General features: G+C 43.6%; 2 protein-coding genes across 10 annotated transcripts in view; both read left to right on the top strand.

Annotated features, from left to right (window-relative positions):
* prx (periaxin) overlaps window positions 1-1,211 on the top strand; it is a 34,260-nt gene extending 33,049 nt beyond the window's left edge. For 6 of the 7 annotated variants that reach the window (XM_047335624.1, XM_047335623.1, XM_047335628.1 and 3 more), the window contains one exon: window positions 148-1,211. In XM_047335624.1, the coding sequence (XP_047191580.1) occupies window positions 148-434 (287 nt within the window). In that variant the 3' untranslated portion in view covers window positions 435-1,211. Of the gene's footprint in view, window positions 1-37 lie in introns of all 7 variants that reach the window. The other variant, XM_047335627.1, reaches the window with a different exon arrangement.
* Window positions 1,212-5,688: 4,477 nt separating this feature from the next.
* si:ch211-14c7.2 lies at window positions 5,689-20,549 on the top strand. Of its 3 annotated transcripts, XM_047335712.1 has the most exons (8): window positions 5,691-5,978; window positions 6,629-8,251; window positions 8,745-8,749; window positions 9,226-9,764; window positions 12,970-13,148; window positions 15,766-15,887; window positions 16,874-16,991; window positions 18,059-20,549. In XM_047335712.1, the coding sequence occupies exons 2-8, from the start codon at window positions 7,145-7,147 to the stop codon at window positions 18,188-18,190; spliced, it is 2,202 nt and encodes a 733-aa protein (XP_047191668.1). In that variant the 5' UTR covers window positions 5,691-5,978; window positions 6,629-7,144; the 3' UTR covers window positions 18,191-20,549. The 3 variants fall into 3 exon arrangements, with proteins under 3 accessions (XP_035478138.2, XP_035478137.2, XP_047191668.1); XM_035622245.2 differs by having other exon boundaries at window positions 5,689-5,978; window positions 6,629-9,764; XM_035622244.2 differs by having other exon boundaries at window positions 5,690-5,978; window positions 6,629-9,764; window positions 16,877-16,991.
* Window positions 20,550-23,436: the final 2,887 nt, after the last annotated feature.

The raw sequence follows: 23,436 nt of genomic DNA, 5'->3' as shown, positions 1-23,436 counted from the left end.
TAATATATTATTTCCCATTTTATCTCTGCTACACAAGACTAAGTTTCTTTTCTTCTCTTATACTCTTCCCTATTGATTTCTCCGCCAATCTTCTGTTTCCTTTCTTCTTCTTCTTGCCTGTCCTTCTTTCCCCTCCTTCTCCCCCAGGCTTCCTCCAGATAACACCAGAGGGTTCTCCTCAGGCCCAGCGGAAGGGGGAGGTCGGAGGTGAGACCGACATCTTGGGATCCTTCTGCCTCCACACCTCTGGGCTTGACTTCGACACTCTGGAAAAGTCAGAAGAGCACCAAGTGTCCTCCACTGAGGTGGGAACTGTCACCGCGGTGACCAAGACCACCAGAATCACCCAGCGCATGGTTACCACAGAAACACGAACAGGTGAATCTTCGACAACCACAACAAAAACTCAGCAGGTGTCAGACAACAACTACTGAGGATGCTGTAATGATATCTTAAATGTCTTTTACATTTTTTTGTTCTTCTTTTGACGTGGCAAACCTCTCTTAAGGAAAAGTCTATTTTATATTTTATATAGGTTGAGTATGAATGTGGTGAAAAGTAATGGCAGTTCATCATCCAACAATATCGTCATTATTATAGCAAGTGATATATGCTTCCTTTTTTTGTTTTAAATGTGACTGTTTTTTGTAACTTTTATTTGAGTTTTGTTAGTTTAGTCCTAATTATTTATCAGATTTTGTTTGGTTTTAAAGGTTTCACTCCGAATGTAAACATGTCAGATTGCTTCATTATTTATTGTTGTTTGTGTGTTCGAGATGCGCTGGAATGAGTCATTTACTGACATCAGATTTTATGATTATTTCAATATAATTAATTTTTGAACCACTACAGTACAGACCAGAGTGATTTTTGTGTAAATACAACTATATTTTATTTGCTTTTAGAAATTATATTTTTTGACCTGATAACCTATTTTGTTGTCTTGAAGGAAAAGTGTGAGTTTTTTGAGATCATGGCCTATTCTCATTTTTCTTCCATAGTTTTATATTTTAAGCATTTAGCTGGAGCTGTTACCCAGAGATAGTCACAGTGAGTGAGCAGGACACTCTGGACTCTATCTGCTGTGGGGATCAAACCTGTGACCATCCGGTTAAAGGTTGCTCTCGAACATTTAAGCCAACCTGCTGCTAAACTATTTTATATTCATGTTTTTACTGTACACTGCCAGAAAAAAAAGACACCTCTGTATATTTTGTGATCAAGACTTTGGCTTCGAGATACACCTCTTGAGTGATGCTTCTGTTTTAATGATGTGTTTCAAAACACTGACAGCAAGATGGGAGGAGATTTGGGGATTCATTGGTGCTGTTAGTGCTGCTTAAAAGGTATTATTGGTGAACGATTTTTCTTTTGACCCTTTAAAAATATACTTCTAAAAATTGTATCACTATAAGGCTACTGCAGTGACACACTGGCTAAGGAGTGGTGAGCCTTAAAGGTGACATATTATATCACTTTTTCAGTGTTTTTGCACATTAAGTTGGGTATCTGTGGAGTCTACCAGCCCACAAACTGTGAAACAAGACCACCCTGTTGTTGTTTGTGAACTGGCTAAACTCTATAGCCTGGCTCTGAACAACTGGGTCTAATCTCTCTCCCACTCTGATGTCACATTTGGACTCTTTTGGGGGTAACCCCGCCTACAATCTGACATTCTCCACTTCTTTGGTGAAGGGGCGTGACATTTCCTACGTATTTGAAATATTTTGACCTATCACAACAGACTGGGCCAGCTGGCCAATCAGAGCAGATTGGGGTTTATCGGGAGGCGGAGCTAAAAGAAATCGAGGCATTTCAGACAGAGGGTGAAAACAGGAGCTGCAGGAAGGGGCAGTATGAGAACACTAATGCCTTTTCTAAACATTAGAGCATGTAAACCTTTACAAGTGGTAAAGCAAATTAAAAGTATGAACCTGAATATGAGCATAAAATGTCACCTTTAAGCTTGTATGGACGAACAGAGGAACAATATATAAGACAGAGGAGGGGCTCAAGAATGTGGCATATTTTCTAATTTGGTTAAAATGTCCTTGCTAATTTGACATTTTTATGATTCGTATATGAATTTTTGTAAACATTTTACAGAATAGCATAGAGATAAATTTTCATTTAAAATGTCAGATTAATAAAATCAGTGCCTTTACCCCTTATATTTCATTAATTTAAAATTGTTTTGAAATGCAGGAAGAAAGATTTCTGCTGTCTTTTGAATATGTTATATTCTATAAATTTGATTCCCAAATGCAGTATGTAATGTGATGTTGCCAGCATTTGGTGAAAACCTCCCTTTGAAAGTACTGATTATTTACACTACTCATAGTCATTTACTTGCAAAAACAAATTGAACAGGATGTAGAAATCAGATTTTTTCTAAAATTAAGAACTATTATTCATGTGGATGTGAAGCATTTGAGAATGAACACTTTTCATTCTACTTGGTTTACTTTACTTGAGTGGTAGAAGAAAATTAATTTGTGTGTTAAATTGCATGAATAGATCCTGACAAATCCTCTCCCACATTTTTTACATTAACAACATTTAACACTGCCTGTTTTGCAGGCGAGAAATTGATTTTTTTAAGTTGGAAAGAAGTAGTGACACGTGAAGGTAACACAAACTGAGTAGTATCTATGTCAATAGAGATTTTTAAATTTCGGGTTTAATCAAGTCTTCAGATTTCTTTTAGATGCTAAGAGTTTCAGTGCCAAGTGTTTTTGTCAAAGCTGCATTGGAAAGAATGTCAATAAAGATGTCTCATCAATAAAATAATATTCACACGGAAATGGTTTAAATGATTGTTAACTCGACCCTCACAGTGACTGAAAAACAACTTTCAGGTAAGTGGTGTTTCCTGAACTCCACACAAAATCTATGATCCTGTATCATTGACCCATCATAATCAACCCATTGACTGCAGGAGGCTGGAGCCTATAGCAACTCCCTTTGGGGAAAAGGTACATCCACTGACAATTTCAAATTTGGTAGAAAACAAAGTGTTATGGAAGCCCATTTACACATTTATACCTGACAGAGACCAAAGCTGTTGATTTATATAGAAATACTCACAATTATCAGACAGTAAATCATATTTTTGACTTACTATCTCATATTTGTGAAATAGTAACTCAAGCTTTTGACTTCTAATTCACTGTAACTACTGTCTGATAATATCTTATAATTACTCTATGTTGTATACATAGCATTTTTTTAAAATTGTTTCATTAATATGATTTAAGATTTCAGAAGTTTGAATCATTAAAAGTCATTAATTAGCTATTATGACTAAAATGTCTCAGAGCTTGGATTTTGGAAAGTTTTTACTTCCTATTTCACATTTTTATAATGTTCAAAATGTCATGATCACTATCAAAAATTTGCTTTTACACAGTGGTTTTACTGACTGAGGCCTATTTGTGAAACATCTGATCATCTAGTGTGACAAACTTACTCACATCCACATCAAACATTTGATTTATAATCAGAAGAGAACTGTAACAGGCAAGGGCAGTGAACAAATGACTGATTCAACAAGAAATTTGCCTTCATTCAAGAAAGGTCCATTGACAGCTACAGCGACATGTTAGCTTGAAACACTGTTGAATTCCTACACACTACAAAAACAAAATTTTGGCATCAGCAGCATGAATCCGTGGATCCAACCTGCCACTAGTGCACTATATCGTTAATATGGAGCTATTTCTCATACAGCTTTAACATGTTGGTCTCCGTAAGAGTGCTTAAGGACCAATAATTCTGACCTGTTAATATAAAAAAATGCCCTGTTATATCAGATGGTTAACTCAAAAAAATCTTGTGGTAGGCATTATCCACAGAGGCACAATGGCCACAAAAATATTTTTGGAAAATACTATTCTCACATTTAAATTAGGCCTAATTCAGTCGCCACGAAAATGGAGATCGTGTTAACACTCTTGATCAGAGACACAAAAGCATGTGAAGTGAAAAATGACTGGAGAGGAGGGATTTTGCTGGAGAAAGGGATGCATGACGTCTTCTATTGTGTGTGTGTGTGTGTGTGTGTGTGTGACTGCAATTTACTCATCTGCTGCTGTGATGATGCTGTGCAACGTAGGCTACAAGGGTGAGTGTGAGGGGAGATTAATGCCATATGAGGAGGGAACAATGCCACAGAAGAGAGACGGAGAGACAAGCGAGAGACCCAAGCTTCACCCTAACCGTTTGCATCTCGCCGTTGATGGAGGAGATTTTTCATGCACAGAATGTGAGAAGAAACATTTTCTCACATGTTCTTCAAGTAAGAAGCATTTCATCATTTCAGTATCTCACCGGGGTCCCCGCCCCACCACCTGCCCTCTTGACCCTATCCCCTCTCACCTTATTCAGTCTATTGCTCCTGACCTCCTTCCTTCCCTCACCCACCTCATCAATATTTGTCATCCCTCACACAACTACTGTAAATATCTGCTCTGTTAACATACCTCGTCTGTTTTTCTTTTCCTTGGGAAGAAAACAGTTTTGTTTTTTTTGACTGATGTAACATTAGCTGGTGATTTTGATACTAAATGAAATTGCTCCCTCACCCTCCTCTGAAGAAATGAAGATATAATCCATTAAATTCCAGTAGCATGCCGTTGCTTACATTAGTGTCATCCATCCTCATTTTACTGATTTTTCTTCACAGGCCCTGAGGTGCAGTTGCTGCTCGTTTGCTTTAAACATTGCAGGAGGATGTCACAGAGGCTCAGTCTGGTGCGACACTTTAAATTAAGGTTTTTATGCAAAATATGAAAACCGCACGACAGATTTTCTCTCTCCATTTTGTACACACACATTCTCATTGTCAGATTACACAATAATTATTTTACATCTCATCTCAATACACTAAATCAGAGCCGTCTAATGAGAGTCGCGACAACAGAAGTCGGAAATGCCTGCACGTCACGTGACCCATGTAGACTTCAGATAGTCCCCGGAAGTTCTTGACACGCAATTCGAACCCATTATTCAGAGGGACAGAAATGCGATTTTTGGTAATTAGTAGTCAATAAATGTATCGTTTACAATAAAGCAGACCGACATGCCTATGTAGTTACTCTATGTAGTTAGTAAAAAAAAATTTTTTAAGTAAAATTCTTTTTATTTATTTTTTCTAAAATGCTTTAATGCGCATGTTGATTTGATTCAGATGGGTTGATAATATACAATCTGATTATTTAAACGTCTTACCCTTCATATGTGCAACACAGACGGTCCATTGACTCCATTCTGCTGCTAATCTAATGCGCTGCCGCTCACTTCCGGGAACTATTGAGGGGCTCCATGATCCGCCATTGCTGGGGAAAAAAATGGTCCATCGGAGTGAACGGAGTTGTCGCGACTCTCCTTGGACGGCTCTGCACGAAGTCACCGAAACTAACACGAGCCACGGAGTGTGGCATCGACAACCCCTCATACACTTCCGCTCGCGTCACCTCTCCCTGCCGCTGTGTGGCACGAGTCGCCCCTCCTACAGGCGAGTGGGCTGCAAGTCAAATTGGCTCTCCGTCATCCTGCTCGCTGAGCGCACCGGAGGCTACTGCGGTAAGATGCGACGGCGCACGATGCCTCAGCCGCGGTGCACGAGAAGATGCGCAATGACCTAACGTGTGTGTGTGTGTGTGTTGTGTGCGAGGGGGTGGGGGGGTGGGGGGCGCGGGGGAGACACCGACTAAACACCCACCGCCGTGTGCAGCTCCAATCCAGACGACCGTGGGACCGACCCGGACGCGCATTTAACGGATTTGTTGCGCTCGCGGAGCCAGTGGTGCAGGCCGACTGGACGGATGTGGCGGCGCGCTGATCCCACCGAAGGATGCTCCAGCTCCGGGGAGGGGTTTTTAACAGGCTCCGTCCGCAAACAACGAGGAAGCGGAGCGAGCGACGTTAAGTAAAGGACACTTGATCCGGGGACCCGCGACACGGAGGCAACGAGTGAGGTGAGACACGGCGCGTTGATGGCACAGTGCGCGGTTCGACGCGGCTCTTCTTCTGTACAGTGGCACGCAGCCTGTGGACGAAGTGAGACATGCGTGACCCAAAACCTATTGTAGCCACTTATTGGCTTTTTTTGATGAGGGGGTTATTATGGCCACCCGGGCTCCATCTTCAGACCCTTTGATGATTCCGTACGGGTGGTGCAAAGACTATTGTATCGGGCACCCTGATGGTCATGGAGTGCATGTACATTTTAAATCAAAGAATAGGCCCAAGGCCTGTTTGTGTTGGAGAAGAAGGAAGAGAAGAACACTTGGATCCAAATGTATGACCTTTGACAGACTCCCGGCCCCTTAATAAGCTGTAATTCAGTGAGTCGAACCAATGTAAAACAAAAGATGAATGACATTTTTTTTTTAAAGAATTTAAAGCCTCTTTTATTATTATTATTATTATTATTATTATTATTATTATCAAATGTTTTCATCGGATTTCTACTGTAGATAACTGGATTGGGTCCCCCTCTGGCAAGATTCTCACCATGTTAAAGCGTATTAAGCAGTTAGTTATTTTCATGTGAGTACACATTACGTTTTCCTTTCCATCGATGACTATTTAAATTCCTCGTTTTGTCCCACTCTCCTTTCTTTAGTGAAAGCTGAGTCAGTCCACAGTGACGAGTGGCGCTGGTGGTGGAGCTCTGAAGACGTCGTCACGGAGCATCAGTCTGGGACAAACTTCTCCCTGAGTGTTTCCTCTCTTCATCGGGAGACCCCGTGTTAAGGAGCGATAACGCACAATTGCAGCTCGCTGTAGGAAAACAAGTGACTCTTTTTTTTCTTCTTTTTTTGGGGGGTCAACACCTCAGATGTTGTCAAGATGAACTGTTAAGATTCGAGGTTAACCAGAGAGTCAGCTCTCTTCTGCTCTGTTAGATAAGTATTTTCTCCTTTGCCAGAATGAACCAGTGAGAAATTCTTCAGCTGTTTCATAATGCCCAGTGTATTGTTTTTTCTAAACCTCGATATTTATACCTTTGCGTTGTCACGCTCTGAATCAAGAATAGACTCTTGATAGTGGCAGCCTTTACTCTCACAGATGAAAATTCAACTCGATGAGAGGCTGCGTTTTAACAAAGGACATGCAAAGAAGAACTGATAAAACATAGATGAGACCAACGACAAGCATCATGCTCCAGCAGAACAACAACAACAACTACCCCTGTCTGAATGTGTCGGGATCCACCCGGGAGTTGCTCCAGAGGTGCTCCAGAGCCTCTCTGCCCTTCCCCAGCCGACTGGAGCTGGGCCTGGGAGACCTGCCGCTGATCCGGGGCCTTCGAGCTTGGGCCTTATGCTCCAAGAACCGCTGCAAGGCTGTCGGCCCTCTGGGAGGAGGACAGGCCCCCACAGCTCCTCCCGCCGGCCACGGGAGTTCAACTTCCTGCCCCAGGCCTGCAAATGTGTACCTGAGCGGGGAATGGGGTCGCATGGGGTATGGGCTTCCCTTGGGGCTGGATGGCAGACAGGCTGGGATTGGAGCTTTAGTAACGGTCGCCACTTTGAAGACCTCAGAAGGCAGCGGGAAGACACAGACTCAATGCCTCTTCCTCCACACTGAGAAAGGGAGCTGTTTGTACTCGACAGCTAAGCCTGGTGCTGGGGTGATCAGCAGTGCCGCCTCCAGTGGGGTTGGAGGATGGCTGAGAGGGAAGACCGGAGTAGGAGGCAGAGACGCTGCAGTAGGGAGGAGGGACAATGGGCCAAATCCGCCGGCACAGACCGGAGCAAACCGGGTTAGAGTGCGCTCCGGCCGGAGATGGAGGAAGTCCGGTAATGCAGCAGGCCGTGAGAAAACGGGCATGAGCAAAGAGAGGCAGCAGAGGAGCAGGGAGGGTCCTGCAGGAGAAAGACAGGGAGAGGGAGATAAAGGAGGCCCGGACCATAAACAGTTTCCCAGCATGCAGCAGGATGGCAGGAGGGCCAGACAGGATAAAGAGAAAGAGGCAGTGTGCAGAAGTCCCAGATGCTGTCACAATGTTTCTCCTAAAGCTTGCACTCAGTGTGTGAGGGGAGCACAGACGAGGGAAAGTCAGGAGGAAGGCGAGGAGGGAGGAGAATGTCCGAGAAGAGGCGTCCCAAACAGGCTGAACGGTGATGTGAAAGGAATGAGGAAGGAGAGGCAAAAGCATGAGGAGGAGGTAGGCCTCTGTGAGTTAGAGTCGCCTACTTCTGTTTTGGCTGCATCAAACCCTGACCTAGAATCTAGCTGCCCACAATCCCTCTGTGGCTGTGATGGTGAAGAGATTAGAGAGGCCGACAGTAACGACGAGCCGAAGACGCAAACCTCCACCAGCAAGGATGACCGTTCAGAGACAGAGACGGATACAAACTCTGAGATTATGACAATACATATTGGAAACAATGACTTCATTCATGTCCTCTCTGGACAGTTGACTGATGACTTAGAATCAAGAGATTTTATTGACAGTGAACCAACTGAAACTCCCTTTGAAGAAATAGTGGCTAACGTAAATAGATTTTCTGATGGTGCAGAAGCAGATGAAGAATCAGAGAAAGAGAGGGAGCGAGTGGGAAGCGAAGAGGAAACAGGAATCTATCGGACTCCTGCTCGATTCTCAGTTGTGTCCAACTGCTACGAGGATGTCCCGGCCTCCGCCCGGCCTGCCTCCATCAGCTCTGCAGTCTCCCCCGAGTCCTCTAATCCTGCAGAGGGCAGCATCTGCTCTGCTGACGGTGAGGCTTGTTGGGTTGAGACAGAACAAGAGAACGACCAAGAAGGGCACACCGACGGGAATCATCTAGGGGAGGCAGACCCTGGGATCGTGGGTGAAGAAGAACTGGATCTTGGCAGATTTGAGCCCCCGGACCCAGACCGTGTCGCCGACGAGAGCGACACAGTGAAACCTCAGCTGTTCTTTAAAAATGAGGAAAGCAACAGCCAGCCGGAGGAGAGAGGGGCTTCATCTTCACTTCACAGACAAATAGCTCTTCCCATCCTTGAGACAGATGGAAGGTACCTCACAGAAAACGGTTGCGACGGTAGGACAATTGAGTCTGAGCTGAGAAACGAGTTGGAGTCAGAGGAAGAGAGTAAAGAGGGGACACCAAATCCCGAGGAAGGCGTTGAAGCCAAGGAGGTTTGGAGGAGGGAGCAGACCTGCGACGAGCCGGACAGTGGCAGTAGTAAAGGTGATGACGGCAAAGAACAGCACGCAAAGAATGACACAAAGGTTAGTGCCATACTGGAGGACAACGATAAAGAAGTCCAGAAAAACTGTGCATCGAAAGACATCAGGAAGCTACAGGAGTCTGCAGAGGGAAGCGGGGGAGGGAGGAAAAAGGATGAAGACACCTGCAGCGACACAAGCATCGCCCCCGTGGAAGAAATTGGAGGGACCAGCTCTAATGTCTTTAATGTCGCCTGTGCCGATCCCTCCACCTCCCTGGCACTCTCCCCAGCTAATCCTGACCCCTCTCCACTCCCCCTGGGATCCATGGCAACTGGCCTGCCCAGTCTGGAGGAGGACGAGGAGGAGGAGGGGCTCAGAGTGGCGGCAGGAGACGGAGGTCAGGAAGGGAAAAGGAGGTACGCGAGAGAGCTGGAGGAGCAGAGGGGTTCCACCGTGGCCACTGTGGGTGGCAGGAAGAAGGGGGAAGAGGAGGAAGATGAGTTTGGAGTGTTCATGCAGGCGGACGGACAGCCAGCCTGGGGCGAGGGGGTCACCGTGTCCGTCTCTGCGCCTTGCGGGAGCAGAGGGAACTTCGGTGAGTCTCATGGGTGTTTGGTTTGTTGTTCTCTGTCTCTTTCTGTGTCTTCTAGCAACTCTCCTTCTTCCTCTCTTAGTTTTTCTCCCAAGTCCTTTTGCAGCTCCAGTGAGTTCAGTTCACGGTCGACATGTGACAGAGGAGCTTTGGTTCAAAGCTGACAAGTCCGACACGGGGAGGTATCAGAAGCCGAGCTGAGCATTTGAAACATGTCAGAAAGGCACATTTAGAGACTCGAAACCATCAGCACTTTCTGTGTCGCTGTGCTGGAGTAACGACAACCCTCGAGAGTATTAGTGCATTTTTAACCTTTTGTAACAGTTTCAGGAATGTGTGCATGTGCACTCGGTTTTAAAGGGGCCACGCCGATGGTTGTGCAGGTTGTAGCCCATTTACTACAGTTCATTTATACTTTACATCATCGCCAACCATGCTGAAAAACCTGCTGATGTGCATGTGTTAATTTGAAAAGCAACTTTCCTGGCTTCTATTCTATAAGTGTTCACTAACCAGGCATCACTGGACTCACTAAGCTCACTCCTGATTTCCAAGGGGCGAGTCACCAACAGTCGTAGAACAGAAAAGTATCAACTGACTGCAGCGTGCAGCAGTTGTCTCTTTTGCTTTTACAGAAAATGCACCAGTCGTCCAGATCATTCGATACTGACTCAATAGTGGATTCAACAGTCGTCTCCGCATCAACGGCAGCCATCTTGGATGATAAGGAAAAAATGCTTCAGCTGAGCTCATCTGTCAGTCTTCAGATAAATGGTTGTGAGCGGTGTGATCACTTTTAGGCAGACCCATCTGAGAGAGTAGAATAGACACGAGCTCGCTGTTTGGTCCGGTGACCAGGCTGTGTGTAACATTATCATTATGAGGTGATGAAGTGGAGGCCTTTTTAAAAACTAGTCTTCACTTTAACTGTATTACCATGAACCCAAATTAGTTGAATTATGAACTCCAGATTCATGCACAGAAGTATGTGGCATCTCCCCTTTCCAGCTCAACCCTACCCCACCTAAAACTAGCGAGGAAATCAAGAGTAAAAGTACAATATACGCTCATGTGAAGTAACTAAAACTACCTGGCAGACAGTTGAGCTGGATCCCATCGCTCATCGTACGAAGATGATTGAGGAAACAGGTTTTCCTGAGCCTTGCAGGAGCTATATCCTTGCAAACACACTGTTGTGGCCTGTGAAGAAAAAACATGTAGATAAAAACACGGTGATTAATAATAATGACATCAGACTCATTAGAAATGCACCAAGAATCTGACAATATGATGTGCCTGTGATTTAGTCACTCGTGACACATACACACGTAGACGGGAATTTGGCATCTTTGTGCCTTTTTGTTTTCCTCTAACACCGAGTGTTAATGAGTCCTTATGTTCCCTCATTATGCTCCTTTTAGCTAATCACCTAAGCCCAGTTTCCACTACAGGGCTAATCGAGGCTAAGCCGAGGTTTACTCATTATTAATGTCTTCCCAATCTTTCTGCATAGAAAGGGTTGTGTTTTTCTTAAATGTATTTCTGAAGGTTCACGAGTGGGGTATTTATTAAAGGAGGATGCAACTAACGATTATTTTCATAATCGATTAATCTGTTGATTATTTAATAGATTCGGTTCATGAAATGGGGAAAAATGTTGACCGTGTTTCCCCGAAACCCCAAGAAGATGTTTTGCTTTGTCCACTTTAAGAAGCTGAAATCAGAGAATTTTGACCTTTTTTTTTTCATGAAAACTACTTGAACCGATTAATCGATTATCAATATAGTTGGCGATTAATTAAGGAGTCGATTACTAATCGATTAAACGATTAACTGTTGCAGCTCTACTGCCTACACTGTCAGAAAGGCCTTTATGTGAATTGTTATAGCTTAAAGGACTATTCCTGTGTTTTCTGCAGGTGTAACTTATGTTTTTCTGCACTTAAGTGGTATCTGGTCATGCATAATATAGTTTTGGGTTTTTTTTGGGGGGGGGGCTCCATTAATGTTTTGTCAAAGTTAATTGTGGCATAGCTTGTACTATAGTTTAAATACAGATGCAGACACTAACCCTAGTTCGACACTAATGCACCTTAATGAAGAGTATACTATATTCATTGTGAGTCATCTGGATTATTTTCGGCCTTACAGAAATGTAGAGAAGCCAATAGCTGCCTTCCTTCAACCTTGGAAGGAATTTAATTAAAACACAACCGCAACATTTGTGAAAGGTTAAGCTGCAAAATAAAAGTATGTGATTTACAGTAAATGATTTATACATGTACAAAGTACATTAACAGTTCTATGTCTAAATAGGGCTGTAAGTCCTCTTTTTTTGGTAAATGTATTAATAAGACTAGGAGAATAATAATGAATACTGGCTGTGTGTCTAGAGTCTGGCCAGGAACACAAGGCTTCTGTTCCTGTGATAAATTTGTGCAGTTGTTTGTTGCCTTTGTAAGCACCACTTTGTCTCGACTTTGTCCTGACCTGGATTCCTCACTGATCTCTGCCTCTCGCTGCGTGGTATTAATCATTCAGAGTTGGGTTAAGAGTGGAGGAGGCAAACAGGGACCGACCGGGATGCTAATGTCCTGTTAGGTCGAGGAAACGTACGAAGGCCTCCGCGCCTTTGTACGAGACACAAATATGTGTACGCCTGTAACTTCCTTGATAAAACAAGGTGACTGCTCAGCAGCAGCAACAGACTACACGACGAGGCAAACATTTTCCCTGAATTGTTTCTTTGTCGCAATGAGATTTAAGTCAAACACACAAATGAAAATACTCCCTCGGTGTCTGATAGCATCTCAGCAACATTGACAGCATCAGATGACACAATGATAAGGACAAATAATTCACACGGGACCACTTTTCCTACTGTTTCCCTTCGTTAACCTCCTGGGCCTGTTCAAATTCGAACTGGATTCTTCGAAAAGGTTTCTCAAAGTGTGGGGAAATCAGAGGCATCCATCAAAATAATAATGTTTTATCTGGGATGTTGCTGGGGTGGTGAAGTCTGATATCCCAAACTTTTAGCAAATACCACAACCTGGCGGAAGATAAAACGTGTTAACTGACCCTTAGACTTAGACGGTCGTCCATTCAGGTCATCAGAATGGGGACGAAGCTACACACACGACAACACATAGCCTACATTGGACTGGACTAACTGTGTGTGTGTGTGTGTGTGTGTGTCTTCAAACAGCCGGGGAGTCGACCCACTGGACGCCAGGCTGGACGGACAGCGCGTTCCACCAATCGGACGACTCCTGGACGGCCTTTCCCCAGGATGCGTCGGATGAAGGTCGAGACCTTGTGGGACAGTGGTGGCCGACCAGCGCTGCGGAGGAGAGGAGAGACAGGCCCTCGGCCAATCAGAACCTGGTACAGTCATATATTTATATATATATATGTGTGTGTGTGCGCTCAGACTCTGGTTATTTAAACCAATAAGTGCCCACTGCGTTAATTTCTCTCAGATTCCACCGACCAATTCTCTGTGATTGCACTGTTGTGTGATCAGCACATTGAACATTTTAAGGTTGTCTCATTTGGTGCGTGTCCAGTGTCATCACTGAACGCAGCAGTTACTGCTCCTCAACCTGTGATGTTTAGGGCTTTCCAGGAGCCATCTGCACATATCAAGTGCATGAATTAAAACGTGCGCAGTAAATGATGAACCTTGTGCTCAGTCTAATAATCTGGGTATAGAAAATGTCCATAAAAGTTATTTTCTGCCATTATCATGAGCAGCGTGTCTCCATGGATGGTAATGTCAGTGTTGGGTGGGGTGGTGCACCACTTGAGACATCTCAACAACTACAGGATTGGCACAAAATCTTGGTCTTGTGTTAGGATCTGCCCCTGAGAAGTATTACAGTATGACTTGTTGGACACTTTGGAAACTCATTGTTTGAATGTGAAATTAGATCATTTGGAATTTTCCTTTTGTTTGAAAATGTTATGTTATTTCCCTTTTTTACTTCAAAGTTACTTGTGTTCCTTCTTACTTGTGTGTCTGTACCTCGCTTTACTTCCTGTCTTTGTCTGGTGTCCTGCTCTTGTGTTTCACCTGTGCTCAGTCATCCCACGCTCCCTCGTGTATTCAGTCTCAGTCTTCCTGGTCCGTCTCATATGTTCAGTTCAGTTCAGTCCTGTTTTGTTTTTCCTGCGTTTTTTTTGCCCCTTGAGTTTTTAGTTTTGGATAACCAGAGTTTCTTCATGTCTGCTAACCTGCTAACAAATGCTGTAAGTGACAGTGGTTAAACTTTGTGTCCTGCACCACCTGCCTTGTATAACGTCTGTAATTTGGGTTCAGTACACTGCGACTATACCCTATAACAGGCTGCAGTGCTGCAGGGCCTGTTCAGTGGGAGGTGGATTCCTGTTGAATGTCTTGTTCTTCATTGTCGGACTGACATCTACATTTAGACAGATTTAATGTCTTCTGCAGAAGCAGAACAAGCATCCCGGAGATGCCTGCATCAACCATACCCCAGTTTTTTTTGTTTAGTTTTTTTTTTTACTTTTGAGAACTTTAATATTTAAATCCCTTTGTTTTGCCGTCAAACATGTTTTAACCATTTTTTGATTTGGCCGATATAAATGGCAACAAAAAAAAGACAACGGAGTGAAACCAACTGTAAGTGCACTCTTAGAGGCTGTCAACACACGCTTTAGCCAGGCAAAACTCCGAACCCCTGTACTGCATCGCGACTGTACCTGATCCATGATATAGAGATCATTACTCGGATGTGGGAAATAAGCAGCGCGAACGAGAAAATGATCCAGGCTGAGTTGGGTCTTGAAAGGCAGAGAGCAGGAGATGAGGGAGAGAGGAAAAAAAGGGCCCGTACTACAGATGAGCCGCACACAGGCTCGCTGTATGACGTATTTCTAAAGACAAAAAAAGTAAAAAAGCACATTGAGGCTGTATTAAAAAATGGCAAAATAAATGAAAAACTGTGGAAAAAACGTATTCGGCCTTCGGCCAAGTGTTTCGTCATATTCGGTTTCGGCCAAAATTTTTCATTTCGGTGCATCTCTAGTTGTCACGTCTCATGCATAGTTTGAGTCTGAGTGTATTGTTCGGGGGGAGAGCCTGAGAGAAAATTGAAAATCCCAAAATACTAGTTTGCACCTTCAGAACCCCAGGGCAGTTAATAAATTCCTTTAATAAAACAGTTGCGTCTCAAAACACAGCAGCGGTGCCATTCCGCTTTATTTTAATACAGTCTCGTCCGCACAGGGTGATGCCGAAGACAAATTATGGCCCACATAGAAAACCGTTCACACCCGCTCAGCTCAAACCTACAATCCTTGCTGTCTGGACCATATCTGAATAAATGCATCCACTAAAAGTTATTTGAGGTTTAAAGGTATTGAGGGAGCTTTGATATCTTTGTGGCGGCACATACAATTAGGTATATGGAATATTCTTGTGTTCGTGCCGGCAACAGCCATGGCTGATGATGGCACGTCTGTCCGTCCCCTTATGAGGACTTTGTAGTCAACGCTCAAGGTCACTGTGACCTCACAAAACATATTTTTGGCTCATATTTATGACTCAACAATTCCTCTGCTAATTATGGCATTTCCCACAAATGTTTACTAGAATTAAATCAGAATCAGAATTGTGTTTATTGCCAACGAAGGTTTTCACATATGGGCTGTGAATAATGAGTTGGATGTGTGATGATCTTTTATATGCAAAAGGCCAACTTCACTGTGACGTCATACTGTACTTTTCTGGACAAAAATACAATGAATACATTGTATGAGTTGCCTTCAAATTCTTCACTACATTTATTATACAAGTGTGGACACAGCCATGGATTTTAACTGCACCTCAGTTAAAACCATGAGGTGGTAATTCTGATGATATGTACATTTTTCGAGTCATCATTTGAATCATCTGTTTAAGAAAACATCACTGTTGAACTGGACTTCCTCTCTAATGTTGTCGTAACTGAGGGGATCTCTCCGTCTCTCTCTCCCGTAGGCGACCGTCTTTGCCGAAGCCTTCCCCTCGCCGCCTGGCTCGTCTCCGAGTGACCCCCATGACCTCGACACTGTGCCCACTCTGACCCAGCTGCTCAGGCGCAGAGCCAGCCAGCACCAGGGGTAGGTTCACGATCTCGATTTGCTGCACTGTTTGAACGCATTCCCTCAATTTGTAACTGATAAGATATGGAAGACCACTGGAAAATCAATGAAGGACTAAATTAAGAATTCTGAATTTAATACTCTTCAATATGAATAAAAAGCCACAACCATTTCGTTTCTGTGTTTATACAAGAAGTAGATAATGGCAATGGATAATCGTAGTAGAAAATAGTAATAGTGAGAAGAAATAGTTGCTTTCTGCACTGAGTATTATTTTTTTTACATTTCTGCATGTACATCTACTCTTGTTTGTCTCTCCTGATTTCTGTGCCTATTTGAGTCGATCAGCAGAGAGCTGCAAGGTCATGGGAAAAAGTGAATTTCTGAACAAAGAGTGTGTCACGCAGCTATGATACTATAATTTAAACATTTTTTTATTAGATTATGGCCACCAAGTGGTCAATTTGGTGAACTGCAAGTTGGAGGTCAACAGCATCTCTGCAAACGGGGCATGGAATGTGGATTGATTGTTACACAGCAGTGGGTGAACCACAATGTCTCTGATGTACATTACAATTTAACTAATATGTGTTGCTGACATTTGTTAGATTGGAGTATCCAGTTGCAATTTTTCAGTATTGTCAGTTTCATCGACAAAATAATAAATTGAGTGACACATTCATTCTCCAAGAAAGTTGTTTCCACAGTCCTAGAATCCTTAAAACTTTAATCTTAGAATTAAGGGTTTGTAAAGAGTAATATCCAAATGCAAAATATTTGTCTGTAAAGAAAATTATTATGTCCTTGACCTTTCTACACACACGTGACTATGTGAGAAAAAGCTCTGCAGCCGCGTTAGAAATGATATAATATAATAAAGAAAACATTATGGTATGTTTTACACATAGTTGACTGTACATCAGTTTTTTTTAAAAAGCAATAATTTCAAACAAATATCTGTCACTCAAGCCACCGTTTCCTCTCCGTGTTCGTGTTTGACCCAGCAGGCTGTTGGACAGTTACCACGACTTGAACAAAATGATTGGTCAGAGGTACAAGAGAGCCAATGGCGTATCGCGTGACCTGCTGCTGACGACTTTACACCTGGAGCCGCCGCACACGGTGAGTAAGGACTGGGCGTCATTAGCTGACAAACAGTCTTCGTAGATAACAAAGTGACTCACATCACGCTTGCATGTTTCAGCGTTTAGTCAGAAGAGACTCAAAATCGAATGTTCCAGCAAATTCTACGGCTTTCAAGACCCATGATTTCTATGCATAGTTTCCTGTGGAGGAAATGTCACAGAGGGCTCAGTGTTCGGTTTCAATTCGTAACGGGTCAAAGTTGTTAAATTCAATTTGTATTCGCAGCGTCAACGGCATGTAAAAATTAACTGATAGTGCCGTCTCTGATGGCCATGAAAAACTGCAGCTCCATGCAAATCATGTGACTGCCCAGCTGCTGTATGCAAAAAAACACCGCTCACACTTGATATGAACTGACTTTTCTGGATCTGCAGAACATGCAAATGTGAGGCTTCCTTCTCCGGAGTCTTTTCTGCAGAGTCAGAGATATCAAACTGTGTCAAGTGTTTATTTTTTTGAATTGTTTTCCATCCGGCAATCTCGTGTTGCCTCAAGATACTTGGTGATTCATCCAGAATGCACCTTAGCTGTTCATAAATGAGCAGTTAGGTCCTGGTTTGTTTCTTACTTGCTAACTACCAATGATTCTGTCTACACACAATATTGTACAAATGGAATTACAGTAGAAGTCACAAGACTCTGATGGTTTGATGGCAAAGTCTTTTCTTTGTGACATTGCAATTTACTGGTGATGAAATGTTCCATGTTGCAATAAAGTAAATGGTGATAAATTACTACTACTGTTTAATTAATTTGCCACTAACTATGCAATGCAATAAAGAGAAATTATACACGACTAGTTTTTATTATAGTTTAATTAAGAAAACTCATGTCAATGTAATTGATTCTCATTGGAGAACAGGGGTATAGCTAATGTTTATTTTTGATCAGTCAATCATTTACATTGTTTACATTACAAAAGAACATTCAAAGACATTTTGAAATTTGACTTGATGAATCGGTGGCTCGTCGTCGTGGATGGTCGTGTTGCTGACTCTTGAATGTCACGAGGCTCACGTCTCATTGTGTTGCTGTCTTTCCAGGAAAGCAGACCCGCCCCCCGGACGGCCAGCCGGCGTCTCTCCCCCGGACTCCCCTCGGCCAATCAGCACGCCCAGAACGCTGTCGCCAAGCGGCGGCTGTCATATGATCACAACAGAAACGTCATGGAGTAAAACTCTGTGATTCCTCAGCCTGCACTTGGAAAAAAACTGCAGGTGTTGAGCCGAGTCGGGGCAGACACACCGACCACAGGTTTCTCAAGACTCTGGACTCCCCCACATACTATCTGCTATTCGAATAGTGACTGACGTTTTGACCCTCTGGTCGTTCGAGCCTATACCGATGAGAAGACATTACACGTGAGAGAGAAGCGTCGTCGTCTCCTCCTTGGTATGATTTCATGAGACAGGTACCACCTCGTTCACCTCCGCCACCGGCCTCCCATTTTGATTTTCCCTAAGACCAGCAGGCTGTCAAAGACCGGGTGGAGCATGATGCCCTGTAGTTACAAGGTTCTCCCCACCATGTTGGAGGAAGAGTCGAGTCCACGCTGATGTTTTCCTTCCAAGTCTAGTGATGAAGGCCCCGTGACATGAAAAATACATTTTCCCAGTTTTAATCATGTGCTTATTGTTGATTAGCGATTTTTCCAAATTGATGTCCGAAAAAAAATAATATCATAGTGTTTTAACATCAAAATCTCTGTCTCCGTCTTTAACCTTGTACCTGGTACAAATTGAGCCTTAAACTGCCCAAGGTGAAACAAAAAAAGGTTTTGGTTTGACTGAAAAAGTGAAACTAAACTGAAAAAAGCAACCCCCCATTTATTTCCAATAGAAAAGGGATTATCAGGGATTAAAAAGTGGTTCATTTACAGTTATTCTGCAGCAATAGAAATAAAAGTCTTGAAAGTTCATGCAGACATGAACTTTCCAGAGGCTTCACGTGACGAAGGATTAGCACAGTCTCCAGAGCTGGTTTGGGATCAACTGAGCAGAAGGTGAACTAAAAGTGCAACACATTTATTGGAACTGATGCAGCGTTGAATCCGGAGCAACTGGTGACAGAGAGAGTGGTGCGTCTTTGGGAATCTACAACCGAGTCCAGTTGCTCCTCGGGTTCTGCTTAAGTCGAAAATTTTGATTAAATTTAGTTGAACAAAGAAGATTCCACGATTATTATTTATTTAAATCACTGTGCCTCGACTTCAGAAATACTGAAATATTGATTTAAATAATTGCTGAAAAAACTGCAATGTTCTAAAACTTTCCACCCGTCATGTATGTCTCGGAGTCGGAGCCGCTCCTTCGGCAGTGACTGTTTGATTGGACGAAATAAATGTCAGCGGCCGGAGCCAAACGAAGCACCGACGTACGAAGTACGAGCTCAGACATGAAACTTCAGATTCTGTTTTTGTTTTGGTAGAGAGGGAGAGGCGGTGACGCGGTGCTCCTTCTCTGCTTTCTTCCCATGAACATGGTGGCTTGACCCTTGGAACTGCTGGTAATCTTTATTCAAATATACTGTAGTAGCTTCTCTCCCTCCTCCTTCAGTTGTCCTCCCTCCAAGGGAAACCTGCCGCGTCAGACACCGTGGCTGCCCACATACAGTTCGTCTACAGAGCTCAATGTCACAAGTCTTGCAAAATGTTAAAGCTCATTTTCATTTTCCCCTTATTTTCTCTGAATGATAGACGTCACAGATAAAGTATGTCGTCCCACTGTCGGGCAAAGCGTGTTTTTTTGTTTTCCACATCTCGCAGTTGTCAAGTGCTGAAGGAGCCCGGGTCCAAAACGTGATGACTTTTAAAATTTTTATGTTTACATTTTGCAAAGTGATGCATGTGCTTTCATTGTGTAATTGCTACAGAAAAAAAGAAGAAGAAAAAAAGCCAATGACAGGAAATGAACCTAAATAATAGTTTTGGTTCCTCAGAGAAACAAGCTTGTCTTCCAGTTAGTGCCAACAGGATCACAGTGAAAGTGCCAATGTTTACAAGGTAACAGAATCGTCAGACACGTTCAGGAGGAAACTCCAGGGCGTCCACTGAAGTGGACTGGAGCAAACAAAAACTCTGGCATGTAAAGTTTTCCTATGTTCTGTTTTTATGTTTTTTTGTCCTAATGACTGGCTGTTCTATCACGTGACTGCAACATTGTTTTGCAATTGAGTTCACTTCTTGGGCGAAAAACTTGAATCTATAGCCGCCAATCAAAACAATATTTTTCAAAGATATTGTTCACGTCAATGATGCACTGCCCATTTTTAATTTGAAGACACAGCGTATCATATCACCTCAAAGTTTATTTCGCCTTATGTTGTAGATGTCACTTGTCAACTCAATTATTTGTGATGAAATTCAGAAAAAAATAATGTGTGTGTCTGTGCGTGTGTGTGTGTGTGTGCGTCTGCCATTTGTAGAACATAGACATTTCCGAAAAAGAAAACGATGAATATTTTCTGATCTGATCTCAAATGAGGAAGAAGGTGATGTTGCCTGGGTAACTGATGTAATAAAAGGATACTGCGTGATGACTGCTTCTTGAATTTAATTTGGATTTCATCATCAGGCAAACCAAAACCGCAACAAGATAAGCTACGTGAGACCTTTGTCGAATAACTGTCTTTCTTTGTATATACGGTACATGATGTGGGAAAAATCGTCCTCCTAAATACATTTAGCTTTTTAAAATTGTAATAAAGACCGGCTCAGGCTTCATTTAGCTGAGGTTAAATAGAATAACTTCACAGCCAGAGGAAGCAATCAAAAACTCAACCAGTGTACATTCAGTATGTGCATGAGTTCATTATATTCATTTTCAAGATGTCAAAATGTTCCCCCACTCGCTCCTTTCATTCAGCCTTCATGTCATTACAGCGCAGCGATCGCCGCAGGACCCCCCACGACTCCGGGGGCCTGGTCATCTCCCATACAACCGTCCAAGCAGAAAAACCCTTCATGAGGCGTCCCAACTGCACGCTCCATATCTTCACACCACCGCTGGTGTGGCTCCTTCGTATCTGAAGCACCTATTTAATAGGACAACTTCCATGGTTTCCAACTTGCCTGCTGAGGACTAAGCACCAAGGTCCAAAGTCAGCCTGTTCGCCGTAAACCTAATTTATATTCTAATTTACTTCATTTCATTTGTTCCTCTACAAGCCTCCGTCTTGATTGAAATGGTTTTACTCCTCTGAATTTAAAACCGGCCAATCACATACTGATGTGATGTGAAATCGGTGTTCCCGATTTCAATCTTTGCATTTGACCCATTTCAATTTGTTGGGCACAGCAGAAACTTGTCTTTAAATGCATCTGAATTAGGGGTGTGCATCAAATACACATAGAGTCGTGCTGTGATGTTTGGATAATATGTAAGGAGGGCGACAGTAAGGGAGGGTTCGCGTGAAAAGTCCTTCCATTGAGACTCATGACCACCGAGTTGGGGCCAGTGAGAAATTCATCACACTGCTGTCGTTGCTGCCTCGTCCACGTGGAATTTTGCAGGATTACTCACGATTGAATTGAAAATAGTCGCTGGGCTGACGGAAGCCCCCTGGTCACAAGTCTGATGTTTTGGCTCGTAGGCCAAGCACCACCCCCCTCCATCACCTGACTATCACGACACAGGCGAACAGATCAGACGGTGTCGCATCTTTAACTTCGACCTTCGTTTCACTGAAGCAACCTCTTGCCCAACGCGCGTTTGCTCAGCCAGTGAGAAGGTGCTCGCCGCCTGCGCTCTCGGGTAACTTCACGTATCACCGGATCAAGTCGACCTCTGTGGCCCCGGCTTAGGATTTCTTTTTAAATAAATAAATAATATTCTTGGGAGGTTTGTTGGTCAGGAAACCCCCCCCCTCAGAGGTTAAAGACATCAGACAGTTAAGGTTTGTCATAATATCCATAACCATGGATGATCCTATGAGTTGCTAGATCTGTCCGTTGGTGGAGTGAGGCAGCTCTCTTGGTTCGGAGAGAGTTAAACGCTTTGTTCTGCTGAGTCAGAGCTGCTGCACTGTGATAACGGAGCTTTGTACTGCGAGGTAGAAATAACAAGCCCACAGGCGGCGGACTGCCCTGACCTCAGCGCCGCCGCATGAGTCACATTTTACATAAACACGGCAAGCGACATAGCGGCTGCTTTCAGGGGAACTAGAGTGGTGGTGGGGGCTGTTGTATGTCTGGACAAACAAACACAAACGAACAAGCGCTGAGTCACAGCCCCACGGTTCAGGACCTCACATCTGAGCCTTCGTGTGGAGGAGGGTTTAGGTTCAGCGTGACTCAAGGAACGTTTGGGGAAGTTTGCTTGTTGACTTTCAGTACTACCCTCAGGTTTGCCACTTAGGTTAGACACACAATCCCCCTGTGAAACCACAACGTGTCATTTTCATACTCGCTTTTCGTACAGATTGAACAAATGAGATTTGTGTTATTCAGTGGAGGGGGGAGGGGGGGGGGGGACCACTCTCCAAATCCACAGTTTGGTTCAGGCCTGTTTGTTTGGGAGGGGGGTCTGCATCCTTAGGCAGACGCGATCACTCCATCGTCGATTATAGTCATGTGACCCGAACAGATGGAAAGCAACTGAATAGGTACAGTGTGTATTTAAAGTCAGCGTGTCCTAACCTTTAAACAGAATAATGACATCCCATGATTTCGATTGGGCTGTCCTGGTTCAGTCGTCATATATCGCCATACGGGTTTGGTGACTTTTGTTCCGCGGTTTCCGTCTCGGTTCCAGAATCGTTACACCCCTGTTAAATAGTGTGCCAGAGAGCCAGGCTAGGTGTTTCCCATCATTTTAATTTTCTTAGCTTCGTAGAGACACGGTGGCGGTACCAAGTTTTCACTAAACCCAGGATCACTTCTTATAACAGGTCTCAAACTGATGCTACTCGTGATGCTGCATGCTTTCTACTTTACATCCATAAATCTCGCCATTTTTCATATCACAACTTTCCATCAACTGTGCGTTCGTGCTGTGTGATTTCGCATTCTCGTCACCGGCTTGAACTCCAGTGGAAAATCCTTTAGGTCATCATCACAGACGTGTGAGCTGTCCTCTGACCCACAGCGGGGTTCTCTGGGGTCAGTTTGAAGCTCAGTGATAGAAGAAACATATTACTGAACAATAACATGGATAAGTGAAATGATTCTGGTGGATTCACAGACTGTTTTCCCTGCATATTTCCAGGATACCGTGTACAGATGTGGATTTCTGGTCCACATACCACGCAGATAGATGGCGATGAGGCAGCCGGAGTTTAGCCACCTCAGAGCCAAATGTGGGCCAGAAAACATGCGGTCGACAACCTGGATCAGAAATCGGCAGACAAGCAATATCACTAAAGCACAGTGTTACAGAAGACAGCTTCTTACAAAACTTGACAAACTCCTCACACTCATATCCAC

This window comes from Scophthalmus maximus, chromosome 11 (genome assembly GCF_022379125.1).
Source record: "Scophthalmus maximus strain ysfricsl-2021 chromosome 11, ASM2237912v1, whole genome shotgun sequence".
Lineage (NCBI taxonomy): Eukaryota > Metazoa > Chordata > Actinopteri > Pleuronectiformes > Scophthalmidae > Scophthalmus > Scophthalmus maximus.
Note: the sequence above shows the minus strand (reverse complement) of the source record. Positions and strands in the feature narration are given on the sequence as shown.